We start from the raw sequence: 16162 nt of genomic DNA on the forward strand, positions 1-16162 counted from the left end.
GTTAAACCTTACTAAGTTAATCCTTTACTTTTTTAACAAACACCTTTTTGTTAATATGTTTATTAAATATACATTTATTCTCTATTATTAAATATTATGAAAATGATCAATACATACAATTTTGGTTGAACTGAATGAGAACACTACACAAATTAAGGATCTTCAAGTTTTTCTTCTTTTCTTCTTCTTTTTGTTCCTTAAATGATTATATGCTAGCCTAAACAGTGGGTTATCTTCTGTACTTTTCTCATTTAAACTTGATTCAGAATGACATTTTTGTGTAAGGTAAATTTATAAATTTTCTAAAACATTCATCAGTTTTCCCTTTTTGGTCGAATGTAATAATTTCATGTCATTGGAAATGTCTGTAAATTTATGATTCATTTCAACCATATGTTCTCCCATTGCCGAATATCTTTTATGTTTGATCGCGTTAACGTGTTATTTGTACCTTATAGCCAAACTTCTTCCGGACTGTTTATGTACCGTTGTTTACATGTTTGGCATGTTAATTTGTAAATTCCTGATTTATTAAATATACATTTATTCTCTATTTTATCTGAATTTAAAATTATCTTATTAGTATTATTATCTGTTTTGTATGTGACATTGATGTTCTTTTTCCTGAAAATTTTAGCCAGTTCATAAGAGTGCTTATTTCGAAAAGTTAGAACTACGAATTTCTTTTTCTCTTTCCGCTCTTTAATTAAAGTTGTTTTAGGTTCATTTTTCACTTTATTCATCATTCTATTAATAAATCTGTTGGAATATCCGTTGCTACGAGCGATTTGATGGATTATATTTATCTCTCTATTATGATTCTTCTTAGACATAGGTATGTTCATAGCTCTATTAATTAAACTGTAAAATGTTGCCTTTTTATGTTGAGCTGGATGATTGGAGTCATTTCTGATAATAATATCTGTTTGAGTAGCTTTTCTGAAAATTTGAAAATCAAAATGACCAGAATTTCTAGTAACTGTCAAATCTAAATAATTTAAAGTCCTATCATTTTCAGATTCCATCGTAAAATGCACTTATCTATCCAAAGTATTTAAATACTGTAATATACCATCAGGTTTAACCTTTCGTTCATCGATAACAACAAATATATCATCGACGTATCTCAACCATGTAATCAATCCATCTATTTTATTCACTATTTTATTATATTCCATGTAATCCATGAATATGTTAGCTAAAATACCGGAAGCCGGCGAACCCATTGCTAGGCCTTTAGACTGTTTGTAAATTTTGTTGTCAAAAACAAAATAGTTATTTTCCAAAGTAAACTCTAGTAATGTTAAAAATTCTTCAATTTCCACCTTGCTTAGTTTGCTGTGTTGCATTAAATTCTTTCGTACTATTTTTATAGTATCTACAATAGGAATGTTTGAGTACATATCTTTGATATCCAAACTATGTATCGTGTAGTAGTCTGTTAGCTCGATGTTTTTAATTCTGTTACAAAAGTCAATAGTATTAATTAGGTGCGTCTGGCTATAAAACTTATAGTGTTCTTTTAAAAATATTTGTATGAATTTGGCCGTCTTATATACTGGACTATTTCTGAAATTAACTATTTGTCTAATAGGAATTTCTTGTTTATGAATTTTCGGTATGATGTATTGGGACACAATACTCCTTCAAATTGTAAAACAAAAGCTTGTGTCATATTGTGTTATTCTTTGATCTAACCACTGGTGAAGGGAACGGTTGAGATTTCCCGAAACATGTATGGTTTGATTAATAATGTTTTTTCATTTAATGAGTGTATTGATCAAGGCGGATTTAAATAAACTATTATAAATAGTTATATTATACAAACACGTTTTATTACACTATTAACCTTTTACAATAAACATGTATAATGCATACACAAAGCTGATGACATACACTTTCTGAAGTTCATTGTCCTAGTACCTTAATGCTAAACAAATGTTGTCAAACACTGATCACATTTTAACTTTGGTTGTTTTTGTCGGTTCCTTAAGTAGTCTGTGGCACATTAACACCTTATACTGATCTAAGAATTGAAATATTCAAACACTGGTACGCCATGAATTAAAATGATATAAGAATGAACCAAAACCTGTTGACATCTTCTGATTGCACTTATATGTCCATCTTTCCATCCGTATGTATTGCTCAAACGATCGTAAGTTCACTTGTCTTGGTTTCCGCCAGTGTTCCATAATGAAGTGAATGGTTGCTGCAGTGACCCATAGAACTGCGTTGTTGACCGTGGCCGGGAGGAAAGCATATTCTATGTTGAGAAGTCGATATTCTAAGGTGGGATTTGGAGTCATGTGAAGTATGTTGCATATTTTCGCGAAAGACCATGCCCATATGTCCGCACTGACACAAGACTTATCACGATGTATTAATGTATCTCTTTGTTGACAATGTTCACAGATATTGAAGTCAGACCGTCCATGTCGAAATAACTTATCCTTTGTTGATATAGTTTCATTTATTGTTAAGTATAAAGTTGCTTTCCACTGAAGAGAATCCATTTATTAGCAATATTATTCCATATTAGTTTCCAGTGTCGCGAAGGATACTTTGCCTGTATTTGAGGTGGTTTAATATTCTGGTTCTTTATATGGTTATAGATGGATTTTGTTGTTACAACTGAAGTTGGATCTAATAAAGTTCTTGTAAGGTTATCTACAAAGCTCAAAACTCGTTTGAAATGCAGTGGCAGATTATGATGGGACATGAGAAAGGCCACGCTTCGGATAATATTATTCAGAACCGCCTTAGCATAATCGTCATCAGGTCTGCATTCACAATTAATAATATTTCTTGCGATAAGTGCAGTGCATTTAGCTTCTGCAGAAACTAGTCCTAACCCTCCACACTTAATGCTTTGGTACAATTGTGTTCTGGCTATCTTGTAGTGGTGTCCTCTCCATAGGTAATACCCTATAACTAGATCCATTTTCTTGACTATTACAGGTAGTGGAGGTAAAATCTGTGTGACGTACCACAGTTTGCTTAGTGCAAAGGTGTTAAATGTCCAGACTTTTTGACATAAATTGAGGTTTCGAAGGTGTTGAGCAAATAGGACAGCGCGAACTCTATTGAGCAATTTTCTCCAGTTGTCAATCTATCATCTGAGTCAAATTCGCAGAAAATGTTATTCCGAAGATTTTATGTGTTTCGGCAGAGGGAATCCAGTGATCTTGTGTCGGCCAGGGCCCAAAGGGTAGTATGGCAGATTTGTGTGGATTAATTTTCGCTCCAGAATGATGTTGATAGTCGGCGGTGACCAATCTTAAGTCTTCAAGCTGTTTGGGCTGTGTCAAGATAACAGTGATGTCGTCCGCATAGGCATGCGCTTGTAAGGACGTTGCACCTTGTTGTATTCCTGGAAGCTTCAAAGTTAATTGTCTAATGAATGGTTCCACACTGATGGCGAAAAGAACTGCAGAGAGTGGACAACCTTGTCGAATCGATCTGTGAATGTGGATTGTTTTGGAGAGAAATCCATTAATTTGTATTCTGGATGTTGCATTGTTGTATAAGTTTCGTAGTGTTGTGATTATCCTGTCGGGGAAAGCAAATCTTCGTAGGACAGACCATAGATAAGAATGTCTAACGCGGTCAAACGCTTGTTTAAAGTCTATACTGACGAGTGCGGCAGAGCTATTGGGTTGAGAGGACATGTGCAGCACAAAGTTACATACAGTTGAGAGGCCATGTATGATGTTGGAGGTATTCAACACATTATGTTGCTCGGAACCAAAGATATGAGGCAAGGTGAGTCGTATGCGTCTGGCAAGAATTTTTGAAAACAACTTGTAATCTGTATTAATTAGTGTAAGCGGACGGTAATCCGACAAGGATTTGGGTGATTTAATCTTAGGTACTAACACCATTATTCCTGCAGCGAAATTGTTCATCTGTGCTTCACTTGTGAATAGTTCTTGGAAAAGTAACAGTAAGTCGTCCTTTATGTATTGCCAATAGGATTTGTAAAATTCGAAAGACAGGCTATCAGGGCCCGGTGATTTTTTACAACATGCGTCGTTGATTGCTTGTAACAGTTCATCTTGGTGGATGTCGCTCTCTAGTTGCTGGTCGTCATCTATTGATAGCTGTTTCTGTATAGGTTGTAAAAAGACTTGGACTGTTGTGTTTTGTTGAGGCGAGTCCTGAGCGAAAGCTAATTCAAAATGATTGGTTGCCATTTGAATAATATTGTCAGTTCCGGTAATGGACCCCCTGTGATTTGTAGTTTTGAGATAAATTTCTTCCTATTTCTACCCTTCTCCTTGGCAATATGGTATAACGACGTCCTTTCGTCTTCGTCTAAGGAAGGAATACGTGTGCGTGCCTGTACACCTTGTATATCATGTTCTTTCAGCCGACAGAGTATATGTTTAATTTCTGTTAATTTATGCTGCACGTCATATCCGTGCTGTTGCGCGCGACTGTAGTCGTGTAAGGCTTGTTCATAGAATTGCTGTGTGTGTCTTCGTTCCAGAGCTTTATGCAAGGACAAATTTCGGAAGAAACGTCGTATGGCAGGTTTAGCCGCGTGAATCCACCAGAGGAGTTGTGAGAAATAATGCTGTTTCCTGTCGACTAATCGTTCCCACATCGTAGGAAAATTTTTCTATAGCATCTGAAGTCTTTAAAAGGTTATTGTTCAACTTCCAATATCCTCTTCCTATCACTGGAACATGCGTGTCAACACATAATTGAAGGAGTACTGTTTGATGGTCAGAGAAAGGAACTGGGATGACGGATATTCTGTGTGTAATTGTGGACATTGAATGAGAGATAAACTCTGTCTAGTCGAGATGCTGAATTGTGCGGGGAAAATGTGAATTCAACATAAGTCCCGTGTTTCATTTCCCAAGCATCTCTTAAACGGAGCTGTGGACTAGTTCTGAGAGCGCTACCGAGTTGTTAATGTTGGGTCCGGTTTGATCCTTCTAGTGGAGGACGCAGTTGAAATTACCTGCAAGTACAATGTTGGTTCCTCGCGTGAGATGAATATTGAGGTCTTCGAGAAAAAACTTTTCTCATTCTAATCGGTTTTGCGCTCCTGATGGACTATACATATTAATGATTATGAAGTTTTCATAACGAGCGGAGAGCACTCTACCGTTTGGATGTGCAACAAAGTCATGAATGTCAAGACCAGGTCTATATACAATAGCTGTTCCTCGAGTATCCTCTCCTAAGTTAACATAGTATTCATATGGGCTTAATATATCTAAATTATAGGTACACACTTCTTGGAGAAATAAAATATCATTGTCATTGTCTCTAATAAACTTCTTAATGAGTGCCCACTTCGTGATACTCAAACTGCCACAGATGTTTGCCGTGGCAACAGTACGCAGAATCATCTCTGGAAAGTAGGTGTCACATGTGCTCTGTGCACGGGTAAGGTCAGGATGACATGGTGAATCGGTCTTGGTGGAGTGATGGTGCTTGAACACAATGGCCAGGAGACTAAAAAGTGTGAACAAGCTGTAGATCCGAAACATAGTGCGACCGTGATGAGTTGAAAGGAGATTATTCTTTAAATTGGCGACTAAGAGCTGTATCCAATTCTTCAATGACCGATCTTCTCTTTACGCTGCAATGCTTGCGTGTCCTTGGTCGAAATGCTTTTGGTGGAATTAGGTTTATTCCGATTCCCGGAAGTTGGGTTTCCCTTAAACAACCGTGGGTCTTTGGGACTAACTTGCTGCGATTGGCATTTACGTGTTTTGGTTGTTAGAGAGCTATCGGAATCTTCTGATGTATCAGTTGGTGTATCGATCGTGGGGATGTTAACTTCTTCCGCCAATTTAATTTTCTTATGTGTGACGTGCTCTTTACTTAACTGGGCAGTATTGTCAATATTAACGGGATCATCCTGTATTGTGGACTGATCTACTTTCAGTTGTGAATCTGGTTGCTCTGTAACCTCCATGTGTTGGTCTGTAGTGTGTTGTGTTACGTGGCTCACTCTGGTGTGGTGAGTGTGTGCATATCATCTGTTGACACATGAACAGCTGTTTCGCTCTCAGGGTCAAGTTGTTGCCCAGTAAGTAAGGTGTTTACAACAGGTTGCGACTGGGAGTCCAGTGTGGCGAGGTCATCTGCGGTATACCTGTTTACGAGGGTAGGAAAGGCTCCACTCGTCAATTGTAAAGTCAGATTGGATAGTGGTGGCTGTTGTTGTGGGTACATAGGGGCGAAATAGTGTGGCAAGTGATGTCGGTTGTCTCAAAACATTGCCCGCATGACGAGGACAGTTAATACGCAGGTGATCCGAGGCGTTGCATATAGCACATGTTTTTTCTTGCCCCTCATATGTGACTTGTACCCTGTACCCCTCTATGGTTACGAAGGATGGAATTTGCTGTTTTAACTGAATTTTTATTTGTCGGATACCATTGGGAACTGGTAAACGGTAGAGCTGAGACCACGATTCATCATAAATGTCTTTAACATGACCGTATTTCGTGAAATAATTCCTGATTTTTTCGTTCGGCAATTCCGGAGGAATATTAAACAGACGAACTCTAGTCGCCTCAATTCCAGCTGCTTCAATAACTACCGGTACTGTCTCTCCACTAAAAAGTTTGAGTGCGCAACCTGTTTCAAATTTATGTAATATTCTCTCCATTATGGTTGATGAAATTACCTTTATGTATACTGCATTAGCCGGGGCATCCAGTTGGAGAGCTGCTAGCTGGTCGATGTTTACTTGCAGTGTTTCTGAAACCCAGGTGTGTATTTCCGCTACTGTTGGCCTTGTATAATTCCGCTGGAAACTGCATTTCAGCGTATTTTTACGAATGCTTTGCATGATTACTTTCAAACTGAACAATTATTAACTCAAAAACACTTATCACAGAGAATATTATCAAGACTTGTTGGTAAAAGAACACTTATCACTGAAGTGTTCTTGTTGTACGTAAGACAAAATTGGTACGTCTAACTCGCTCCGCTCTCTGCGGACAACTGATACTTCGAATGCCTTAAGAATATACTGAAAAAATAAAAAGAAAAGCACCGAGCTCAAGAGCTGCAGTCGCTTAAGTACGGCCAGTATCCAGTATTCGGGAGATAGTTGGTTCGAACCCCACTGTCGGCAGCCCTGAAGATGGTTTTCCGTGGTTTCCAATTTTCACACCAGGCAAATCCTGGGGCTGTACGTTAATTAAGGCCGCGGCCACTTCCTTCCCAGTCCTAGCCGTTTCCTGTTCCATCGTCGCCATAAGACGTATCTGTGTCGGTGCGACGTAATGCCAATAGCAAACAAAAATGCTCGTAGCTAGATTCGAACTCTGAATCGATCGGAAAAATCACATGCTGGCTGCGATTAGTAATATGTAGCCACTCCAGGCTACGAAGACTATGTCTAGTATCTCTGTACAAATGGAATAATGTACGCTGTAGCTTTTAAACTGTTCTTGTGTGTTGCAAGTTCTGAACTCAAATGTGCAGGCATGTTTACCTAGCTGCAAACATCACAGTATGCTGGAGGATCATGCCTCTCTTAAACCATTGCAACCATTCCCCACGTCTAGAGTATGTACCTATTACTTGGTTAAATTATGTTTCAGGTGGTATTCACAATTATATTTTTCCGTAGTCGGTGCTTACGTGGCAATAATTATTATGTATGTTTATTAAAACCTCCTTAAAAGAATATCTTACCTTATAAAAGTCAAATCTTCTTAAAGGATGCCTAGAAAAGGACGAAATGAATAAAGAAATATATGACTGAATAAAGTTTCTAATATGCCTATTTTCGCGCAGCTACTTCGTGCTTGAACAACTCTGTTGTGCCATATCATATATGCCCCAAATAGTAATTAGATAATATGGTGTAATATAGAACTTGCGTAATGCAGTATCCCGGCAGCGCGTGGTTTCAGTAATTTCTTATCTTCCATAGCAACAGCGTATATCTCAGGTATTCCGTATGACTCAATCGGGGATTTACGAGAGTGTTTGAGAGCGGCTGATTATAAAAAGGACCAATCACAGTCCTGGAAGCGATATGGCAGAATGAAGGGATTTACAAAACGAATGAAGTCAGTCTTACCAACTTTGAGATTTACAGTGCTGCACTACTCTTTATTTTATTAGGCAATCTGTTATAAAGCCATACTTCACGTTTTTAATATGAAATAGAAGCAAGTTAAACATTAAAAAAAATACATGTAGGCAGTTGCAATACTTAATTTGAATTAATACAGTAATTAACATATTTCTATTGAATCAGCGCTTTTGCAGAGTAGTGGGCGAGCAATAGCGTCATCGCATCAGTGGAATCCCCGAAGATATGACTAATACCGGAAGTTTGGTGTATATAGCAGCTTCTGGAGATGGAAAGCTCACCCTATCTTGAAGCTGATAACTGTGCGGGTCGGTGTTCCTTATATTCAGCCAGCGTTGTATGAAAGGAACTTTTACAGTGACGATTTTTAATCGAACAAGTATATAAAGTTTGTGAAAGCTGAAACGTTATTGTTTTGAGAATATAATACCTATATGCAAGTGAATATAACTAAGGCGATAGTAACTGTCGATATTTCCAGACCCGTATTTGTAATTTGCATTTGGATTGTGCAAATACCGTGATCGATACGCGTCCGGTAATAGCGAAAAACGTGTGTGAATCGTCGTTATCGTTCCGGTACATTCTAATGGTGTGTGCGGGGCACCACATTTCAAGGATGATGGAAGAAGAAAGGACCTGCACTGTATTTGATAACGCCATGCAGTTTGTTGCAAATATGGCGTAATTTTCATGACACGGCGGCCTGGGACCATGAAGAAGCTGAGACAAACAGATAAGTTCATCTTAAAAACATTCTAAGCATGCTTAGATAGAAGAAATTAGGCTAATACGATCCTATAGTAATTTAGCTATAAATGCCAGTCCTTGTACGGCTGAGCTATGTTTCCTTTATATAGTTTAATGTTATGTTTCAGGGAAGATGCATGTTTGAACCCTGATTTTTATATATTATTTTATTTCCTTTTTATTAGATGGGAAAGAGGGAAATGTTAGGTGTTGATGAGGATATGTTTGTCAAGAGGTAACTGTGTATTCCATTTTTATTGTAACAAGATCTAGACTTTTATTACAAAGGCTGCACAGCCTAAAGCGTGTTTTGGGATAAATTTCAGTAGGGAACATTTTATATAAAGGCATGTAGCATGTTTACAGGAGTGGAACCAGCGTGTACGTGCATCGTTGAACTAGTATCTTTTAGATCGGCAAAGAAGACTAGCTAATTGGTATTGTGTTATAAATTTACGAGAAAAAGGCAAATTAGCCGGATACTGAGATTACAATGTGTGTTTATACAGGACGTAGGTGCCTGGTATATCAACGAGGGGAAATATAATGGTGTAAGCTGCATGATAAGCGAAAGAGGCTTGATTTGCCTTGAATGTTCAGTGATAATGTAAGAGTCGAACCCATGATCTCCGAAGTGTTAGGCCAGATGTGCCGTATGTCGTATCATAGCCGTGCTAAGTTGGAATATGTATTTAAGGCCAAATGAATGTGTATTGAAGCCTTAAGTTGAGTTCGAGGCCTTGTGTTAGTTTTATAAACACAGAAGTGAGTGACAGCGATAATTTATATTCCCAGATATATTAAAATCTCTCAGGCAGGAATTACCAATCCAATTAGTTAGTTTCTTTTCTTGTGAGGCAAAATGATTCATAGCTGGCTAATTAGAAGTGTTACGTGAGTTATAATTCGGCGTGTCAAATGAAGACCAACATATGGATAGCGGAGCCAGGAGTTCCGTGTTCTTTTAATATGAAGGAGTTTAGCATCTTATTGCTCGTATTTCAGATAACGGATACACAGATTTTCTTTGTTTATTTTATTTGCATGAATTTTACAGGTTTATTTGAAGTGTTTTGTTTTTATTGAATTGTGATATATGTTTATTATTGATCATGTCATTGTCATCGTTGATAAAGACTTGTTTTCGTCTTTTTTTGGTATGGGGCCGAGCTCGTTTTACTAGGAAGTAGACTTTCATGCCATCCAATTTGTAACAGAGCGGTCTGTTATTAGATTCTGTGTAGCCATAAGTTTGTACCCTGAAACATTGATTTGTTGATTAGTGTTGTATATGTAATTTTTAATTATGGATCGGATTTAGCATAATTTTATTCTGTCGCGGCATGTCCTAAAACCGTAAATGGAACGATATCCGTCAGGATACGGTAAGATGAACTTAACTGCGTTGAATCGAGGCGAAGTGTGTATTTCTTCCCCAGGTCGTTGTTTTTATTTTGTAAATATTTTATTTCTAAAAAACGGGACATTGCCCGTCTTTTTGTAATAATCTTTGCGTTAATTATGCGCACGGTACATATTGATTTTCTGGCACTTATCTGAGCCATATTATTTTGGTTTTTATATTAATTTGTTTATTTTCGATTTTTAATAATGTTTTTCTTTGATAATAAATCCATCTCACCCCTTAATTTGATTTTCATTTCGGAACTATTTTACTGTTTCCCGTTCACATACCTGTGGTATAATTTTCATCCTGAGACTTTTAATTTATTTTTGCCCTGATCATATTTTTACGAACCGAACACGCAGCTCTCCGATTGGCGCCGGTAGACTGTATTTTAGGCGGGAACGGTACACTGGATTGACGACGAGAACGAAAGTTATCGCTTCGTAAATTTACTGATGTGTTATAGTCTTATGGTCTAGTTTTATGACTTTATTTAATGCTCTGACGGTAGTAATTACATGGCGTAAGCTATCACATCTGCTGTACAGCATTTGCGTGCCATAGATTATGAAATACTGTGAAAGACGCGTTTCTATCAGTTTCGATGTGATGAGACTATACAAAATGGTGACGGATTGAGATGTCTGTAATTGTTCCTAACGTATCATGTTTTCTATGATACCATGACTACCTTTTTCCGTCAAAAGAAAAAGGCTTCTTGAACCTATCATGTGCTCAATTCTCTACCGACAGCTAAAGGGGTGCCTATGGTTTGTATAGTGCAGTAATATTTCGAAAAAATGACTTTCGTATTTGACTCTCCACTACATAAAATGGTACAGTGTTTTTGAGATGGGGTTCACTTCCTGCCTTTTGTACCGTTTTTCCATTTTGCGGGGAAGTCTATATCGGACTAAGTGCTCATAAACTTGCTGTAAGATGTTGCGCAAGATAGGACTAAAAGACATTACATAATGAATGTCATTACTTGGAGGTTAAATATAATATCAAATGTAGTAATATATAAATTGTTGTATTGTTATGTTATTATCTTATATTCATAAATAAGTCATGTTGTTAATGGTAGTATACTCCAAAAGATTTTTGACACAAAAGGAAGCGTTTAATAAGATAAGGAAAAGGAAGGTACATGTTGTTCAAGACAACATAGCATTTTTAATGTCTTGGACAATGTTTAGTGTAGTACTAATTAAATCATTATAAGGGGAAAATGTAATGCATGTATCAAACTTGCATGAAATGCAATAAAAGAGTGCTCTCCCCTAGTTTCGCTAGTTGCTTTACGTCGCACCGACACAGATAGGTCTTATGGCGACGACGGGACAGAGAAGGGCTAAGAGTGGGAAGGAAGTGGCCGTGGCCTTAATTAAGGTACAGCCCCAGCATTTGCCTGGTGTGAAAATGGGAAACCACGGAAAACCATTTTCAGGGCTGCCGACAGTGGGGTTCGAACCTACTATCTCCCGAATACTGGATACTGGCCGCACTTAAGCGACTGCAGCTATCGAGCTCGGTCCCCCTAGTTTCAGGCGATCCCAAACTATGAGGTGGGAGTACTTTATTATATTATAGTACATAACAATATAATAGGTCCTCTTTAATATAAAACAAAATCACCAAATTACTCGTAGGAATCAAACACACAAGCTGTGCGCTGGGCGTGAATCGTGCAGGATTTCATATATCGGGGTTTAAGATACAAAACCTCGTATTTCACTGTGCTCCTCCTAGCCATTATTTTCCTTATCACTAGTCACACCTCCCAGCCACATATGGGTATGTAGTCCAACAGAACAGGGTTCATTGTGTTCATGTTACCATGCTGAAGTGCAAAGTAAAATGAAACTTAAATACGCTATACTATAGGAGTGTGTAAATAGGTCATACCAATATACATTCCTACAAAGTGGTAATGTAAGGTTCATTGTACTTTACGGGCAATCCTTGTCGAATGTAATTCGCAAGATAATGGATATGCTAGTTTGACATGTTCTACGGCTCGAACATTCACAGTTCTTGAAAGAGATGTTTGGAGAAGGAATGCCAGAGGCGGCAGTTTGATGTATGTTACTGCTATAAGCATGGACAAACACAATTACCCACGTAACACTTCTACTCCTTCCAGATGTTATCAGGATAAACAAGTACATAATGACGGAATGCATCTTCCCTTATTCGCATGCTGTTCATAGTGATGTAAAAGAACACCAAATATGCAGTAAGACATGTTTATACCAAGTGGCCATCACCGCCGTACCTTCTACTTGTAAGTGTCCCGCATGCAATAGTGATGAATGGGAAGTCTAATAACTGACCTTCACAGGCGTATTACTGCCTGTAGGTACTGTATATTTCGTCAGAATATGAAGAGATAACAACTGGACGGCTGCTCGTTGCATGATCCTCAGTGCTACTCATCAAATACGCCCTCTTGCGTTAGTAAGCCTCGATTTCTAACACTAAGTGGTAGGCTGGTATTTCGTATACCAGCACTGCAGTTTCCTTTAACATATCGGCAATGGCTCGTGTGTTAAACGACGACGAATACACAGGCATAGTTTTAATCTATGGAGAATCTGGTCTAAATGGAGCCGAAGCTCAAAGATGGTATGGGCCGAAGTTTCCAAATAGCCACGTATTTCGCCGAACAGAGTTGAAGAATTGCATTTAAGGTACATAGCACATATATGGGACATTTTGGTAGAGTGGGATGTTTATTAAAATTTTCTTGTTCTGCACCTTTTGCGCGTTTAAATATACACCATGAAACAGAACGCGTGCAGTAAAATGACTACTATTTTCTTATAATCCGTAATAGAGGAGGTTGTTACACTCCTTTGTAAACCAGCGATTAGGCATCCCATTCATCATCAGTGCATGAGGGACTCTTATAAGTAGAAAGTACGGGGTTGATGTGCCACATTGTATATAAGCTCTACCGTTAACATAATTTTCCCTATATTCGGGTTGTATCTATTTTACATGCTTGTTGTACCTTCTCTTATCCGGTTGAGTGTTGTTATCCCTGCTTTTGAAAGAAAAATGTTAATTTATTTTTCGCCGCAAATTTACGAATTTAAGAAGCGAGGATTGAATACAAGCCGGATGTGTCTAGGTGGGCCAAGTGCAAGCTGTCACGTTTTATCAGTAAAACCCTGTATCATTGTAGCATTTAGATTAGGATGACCTTGAATTACCTCGCAATGTTGAAAAATATTGAATGTATAGCTTTCAGTTTGCCAGAAACAACCTGTGACATACGTTCTCACATCAAATTTAGGCTGCTCGACATGATACGGTACCTGAAGAAAAATAATACTTCACCCTATGTGTTAGGGAAACTTACAGCATTAATTTCCCATCAGTGTCCCTAAAAATACCTAATGAAAATGTAAGTTAGTAAAGATTGTCAACTTTTAAACCTACTTTCCAGAAACATAGTGATTATACAATAAATGAAAGCATATTTCCGTCTGTGTCCAAATAAAGGCGGGTTTTAAACAGTAATGGTAAAAAACCTCAAATACATAAATATCATTATGCAATACTGTTTATTTAAAAAAAATTGTTTTGGGGAGTTCGATTTGAGTACGTCTTACATAGAGCAGAGTATTATACAGAAGAGTCTCGATTGTCACAATGAATGTGGACCAAGACTACCTTTTATAGGAAAAACCCGGATGAAACGCATGGTTGCTAAAGATTATTTCTAATTGAAGTGAGGTAAATGGTTTACTTATTGGAATAAATATAATGAAAAGAGCAAGGTTAAAAAGAAACCTAGACGTTAAAAATTGTATGTGCATATTAAAAATAACAAAATGTACTGTAGCCTACCGTGCACTGAACGCTTAGGATTTTGTAAAAGAAATATTTAATAGTTTTATGTTTGATTACGCTGTCTCGCATTTTCAACGCCATATTGTGGAGAATTCGCAGCATCATAATATCAGCCGGTGTCTTTTTTCGTCTTGCCATTTTGTGTAGAGCAGCGTCTTTTCGATCACATTCAAACCATCGGTATGACCGATTTCGCTTTGCACGACGTCGTCATCTTTTTCATTAACCGTTTAATATAATTAAGCTTATATGCTAGCGATATCACCCCTCGTTTTCCTTTTCCCATTAATTTGACAGACGACCGACATGGTGATTACAGGAGTTGCATAAAATCCAGGTGATTTGGCCGTGCGGTTAGGGGCACACAGCTGTGAGCTTGCATCCGCGAATTAGTAGGTTCGAACCACACTGCCGGTAGCACTGAATGTGGTTTTCTGTGGTTTCCTATTTTCACACCAGGCAAATTCTGAACCTGTACCTTAATTAAGGCCACGGCCGCGTACTTTCCACCCCAAGCCCTTTCTTGTCCCACGGTCGCCTAAGAACTATCCGTGTCGGTGAGAAGTAAAGCCAATTGTAAAAGAAAGTTGCATAAACGTTAGAGGCAAGGAACGTATAAGCCCTAATATTTACGCAACTTTTCGTGTTGAACTTACCTCCGGGATAAAGGGCACCTTCGACGCGTTGATATCTAACCTTTTGCTGCATCGAAATATTATTACAGAACTGACAAATATAGCAGCGAAAGAGCTATTGGATAACGTTACGCATTCAGTCTGTTATAATTTATAACCGTGTGATTAGACTCGAACCTTAAAATAATTGAATTGTTTGGCGCTGATGTGTAAGACGGGAGCTCGGTTAATCGAAAAGCGTATAATAGAGACATTAATGTATTTTTAAATTATTAAGATGGTCTTTATCATGGAATTATAGCACTGGAAGAGCGATGTATCCAGAGATGACTGGTGATATTTAGACTAATAGCTATGAGAGGCAAGGGTTTTTAAGATTGATTAAGTTTCCAAAACTTCAATTTGTATGTAGGAAGGGAATTTATCTTCACTAATATCCTCGTTTTCTTCATTCCGCTCATTTGTACATATACATTTCATTAATATACATGTCTTGGAACTTCCAGCTGTTCAGGTATGTTAACTTCTGACGTGATATAGCTGCTATATATATATATATATATATAATATTATCGATACACGCGCACCTTCACGGCATCTTGACCAGGTCAGGCCAGTTAGCAAATGTGCAAAGAGTGAATGAATGGGCGATGCAATTGTTGATCTTCGCCTTTACATTGACAGGCATGTTTCGGCCATAATTACTGGCATCTGCTGATTACTTCTTGAACAGTTCTTGTTTGAGCCGACTTCATCCTGACGGAGACAAGTTCATGTCCTTTTCTTTTCAAGTTGCTTTACTTCAAAGCGAGACAGATAGATATTATGACAATGATGGGATAGGGAAGGGCTAGGAGTGGGGAGGAAGCAGCTGCGGGCTTAATTAAGGTTCAGCTCCAGTATTTGGCTGGTGTGAAAATGAGAAACCACAGAAAACCACCTTCAGGGCTTCCTACAGTGGAGTTCGAGCCCACTTCTCTCTCGGTGGAGAAAAGTTCAATGTAACTTTGACAATCACCGGATTCCATGTTAAAAATAGTTAAACATGACATATTACAAATAATATGTAATTATTCACATGTCCAGCTTGAGTGACTTACAAAAGTAGAGTCATATTGTTATATTTATCAAACAAAATGGTTCACTAGTGTAATTTGGTGATAAAATTGTTGTAAAACACTTACCTCATATTCTCCTTAACCTTTAGTAAACATGCATGTTTCTATGCATTCTTTGGGTGTGTCAAAGCTGCAAAGAGTATATAACATGAAAATACAAGTTACATTTGGCGAAAATGAGTTAAAACCAACTTACATCTTAACACTTTAATTCTAAGCAAAAACATTTGATATACATTTCACAAAGGCAATCCTTACAGTATTTAATAAATATGTACGTCTTGTTGGTAAATGAGATGGGGGAAACATT

The 16162-nt window shown here is 37.8% G+C and overlaps 1 protein-coding gene across 2 annotated transcripts in view; it reads right to left on the reverse strand.

Annotated features, from left to right (window-relative positions):
• Positions 1-16162, reverse strand: part of LOC136867004 (kappaPI-actitoxin-Avd3c) — an 84536-nt gene that overhangs the window by 41381 nt on the left and 26993 nt on the right. For both annotated transcript variants that reach the window (XM_068226579.1, XM_068226578.1), the window contains exon 3: positions 15919-15982. In XM_068226579.1, coding sequence (XP_068082680.1) covers positions 15931-15982 — 52 coding nt within the window. In that variant the 3' untranslated portion in view covers positions 15919-15930. The remainder of the gene's footprint in view (positions 1-15918; positions 15983-16162) is intronic.

Source organism: Anabrus simplex, chromosome 3, assembly GCF_040414725.1.
Source record: "Anabrus simplex isolate iqAnaSimp1 chromosome 3, ASM4041472v1, whole genome shotgun sequence".
Lineage (NCBI taxonomy): Eukaryota > Metazoa > Arthropoda > Insecta > Orthoptera > Tettigoniidae > Anabrus > Anabrus simplex.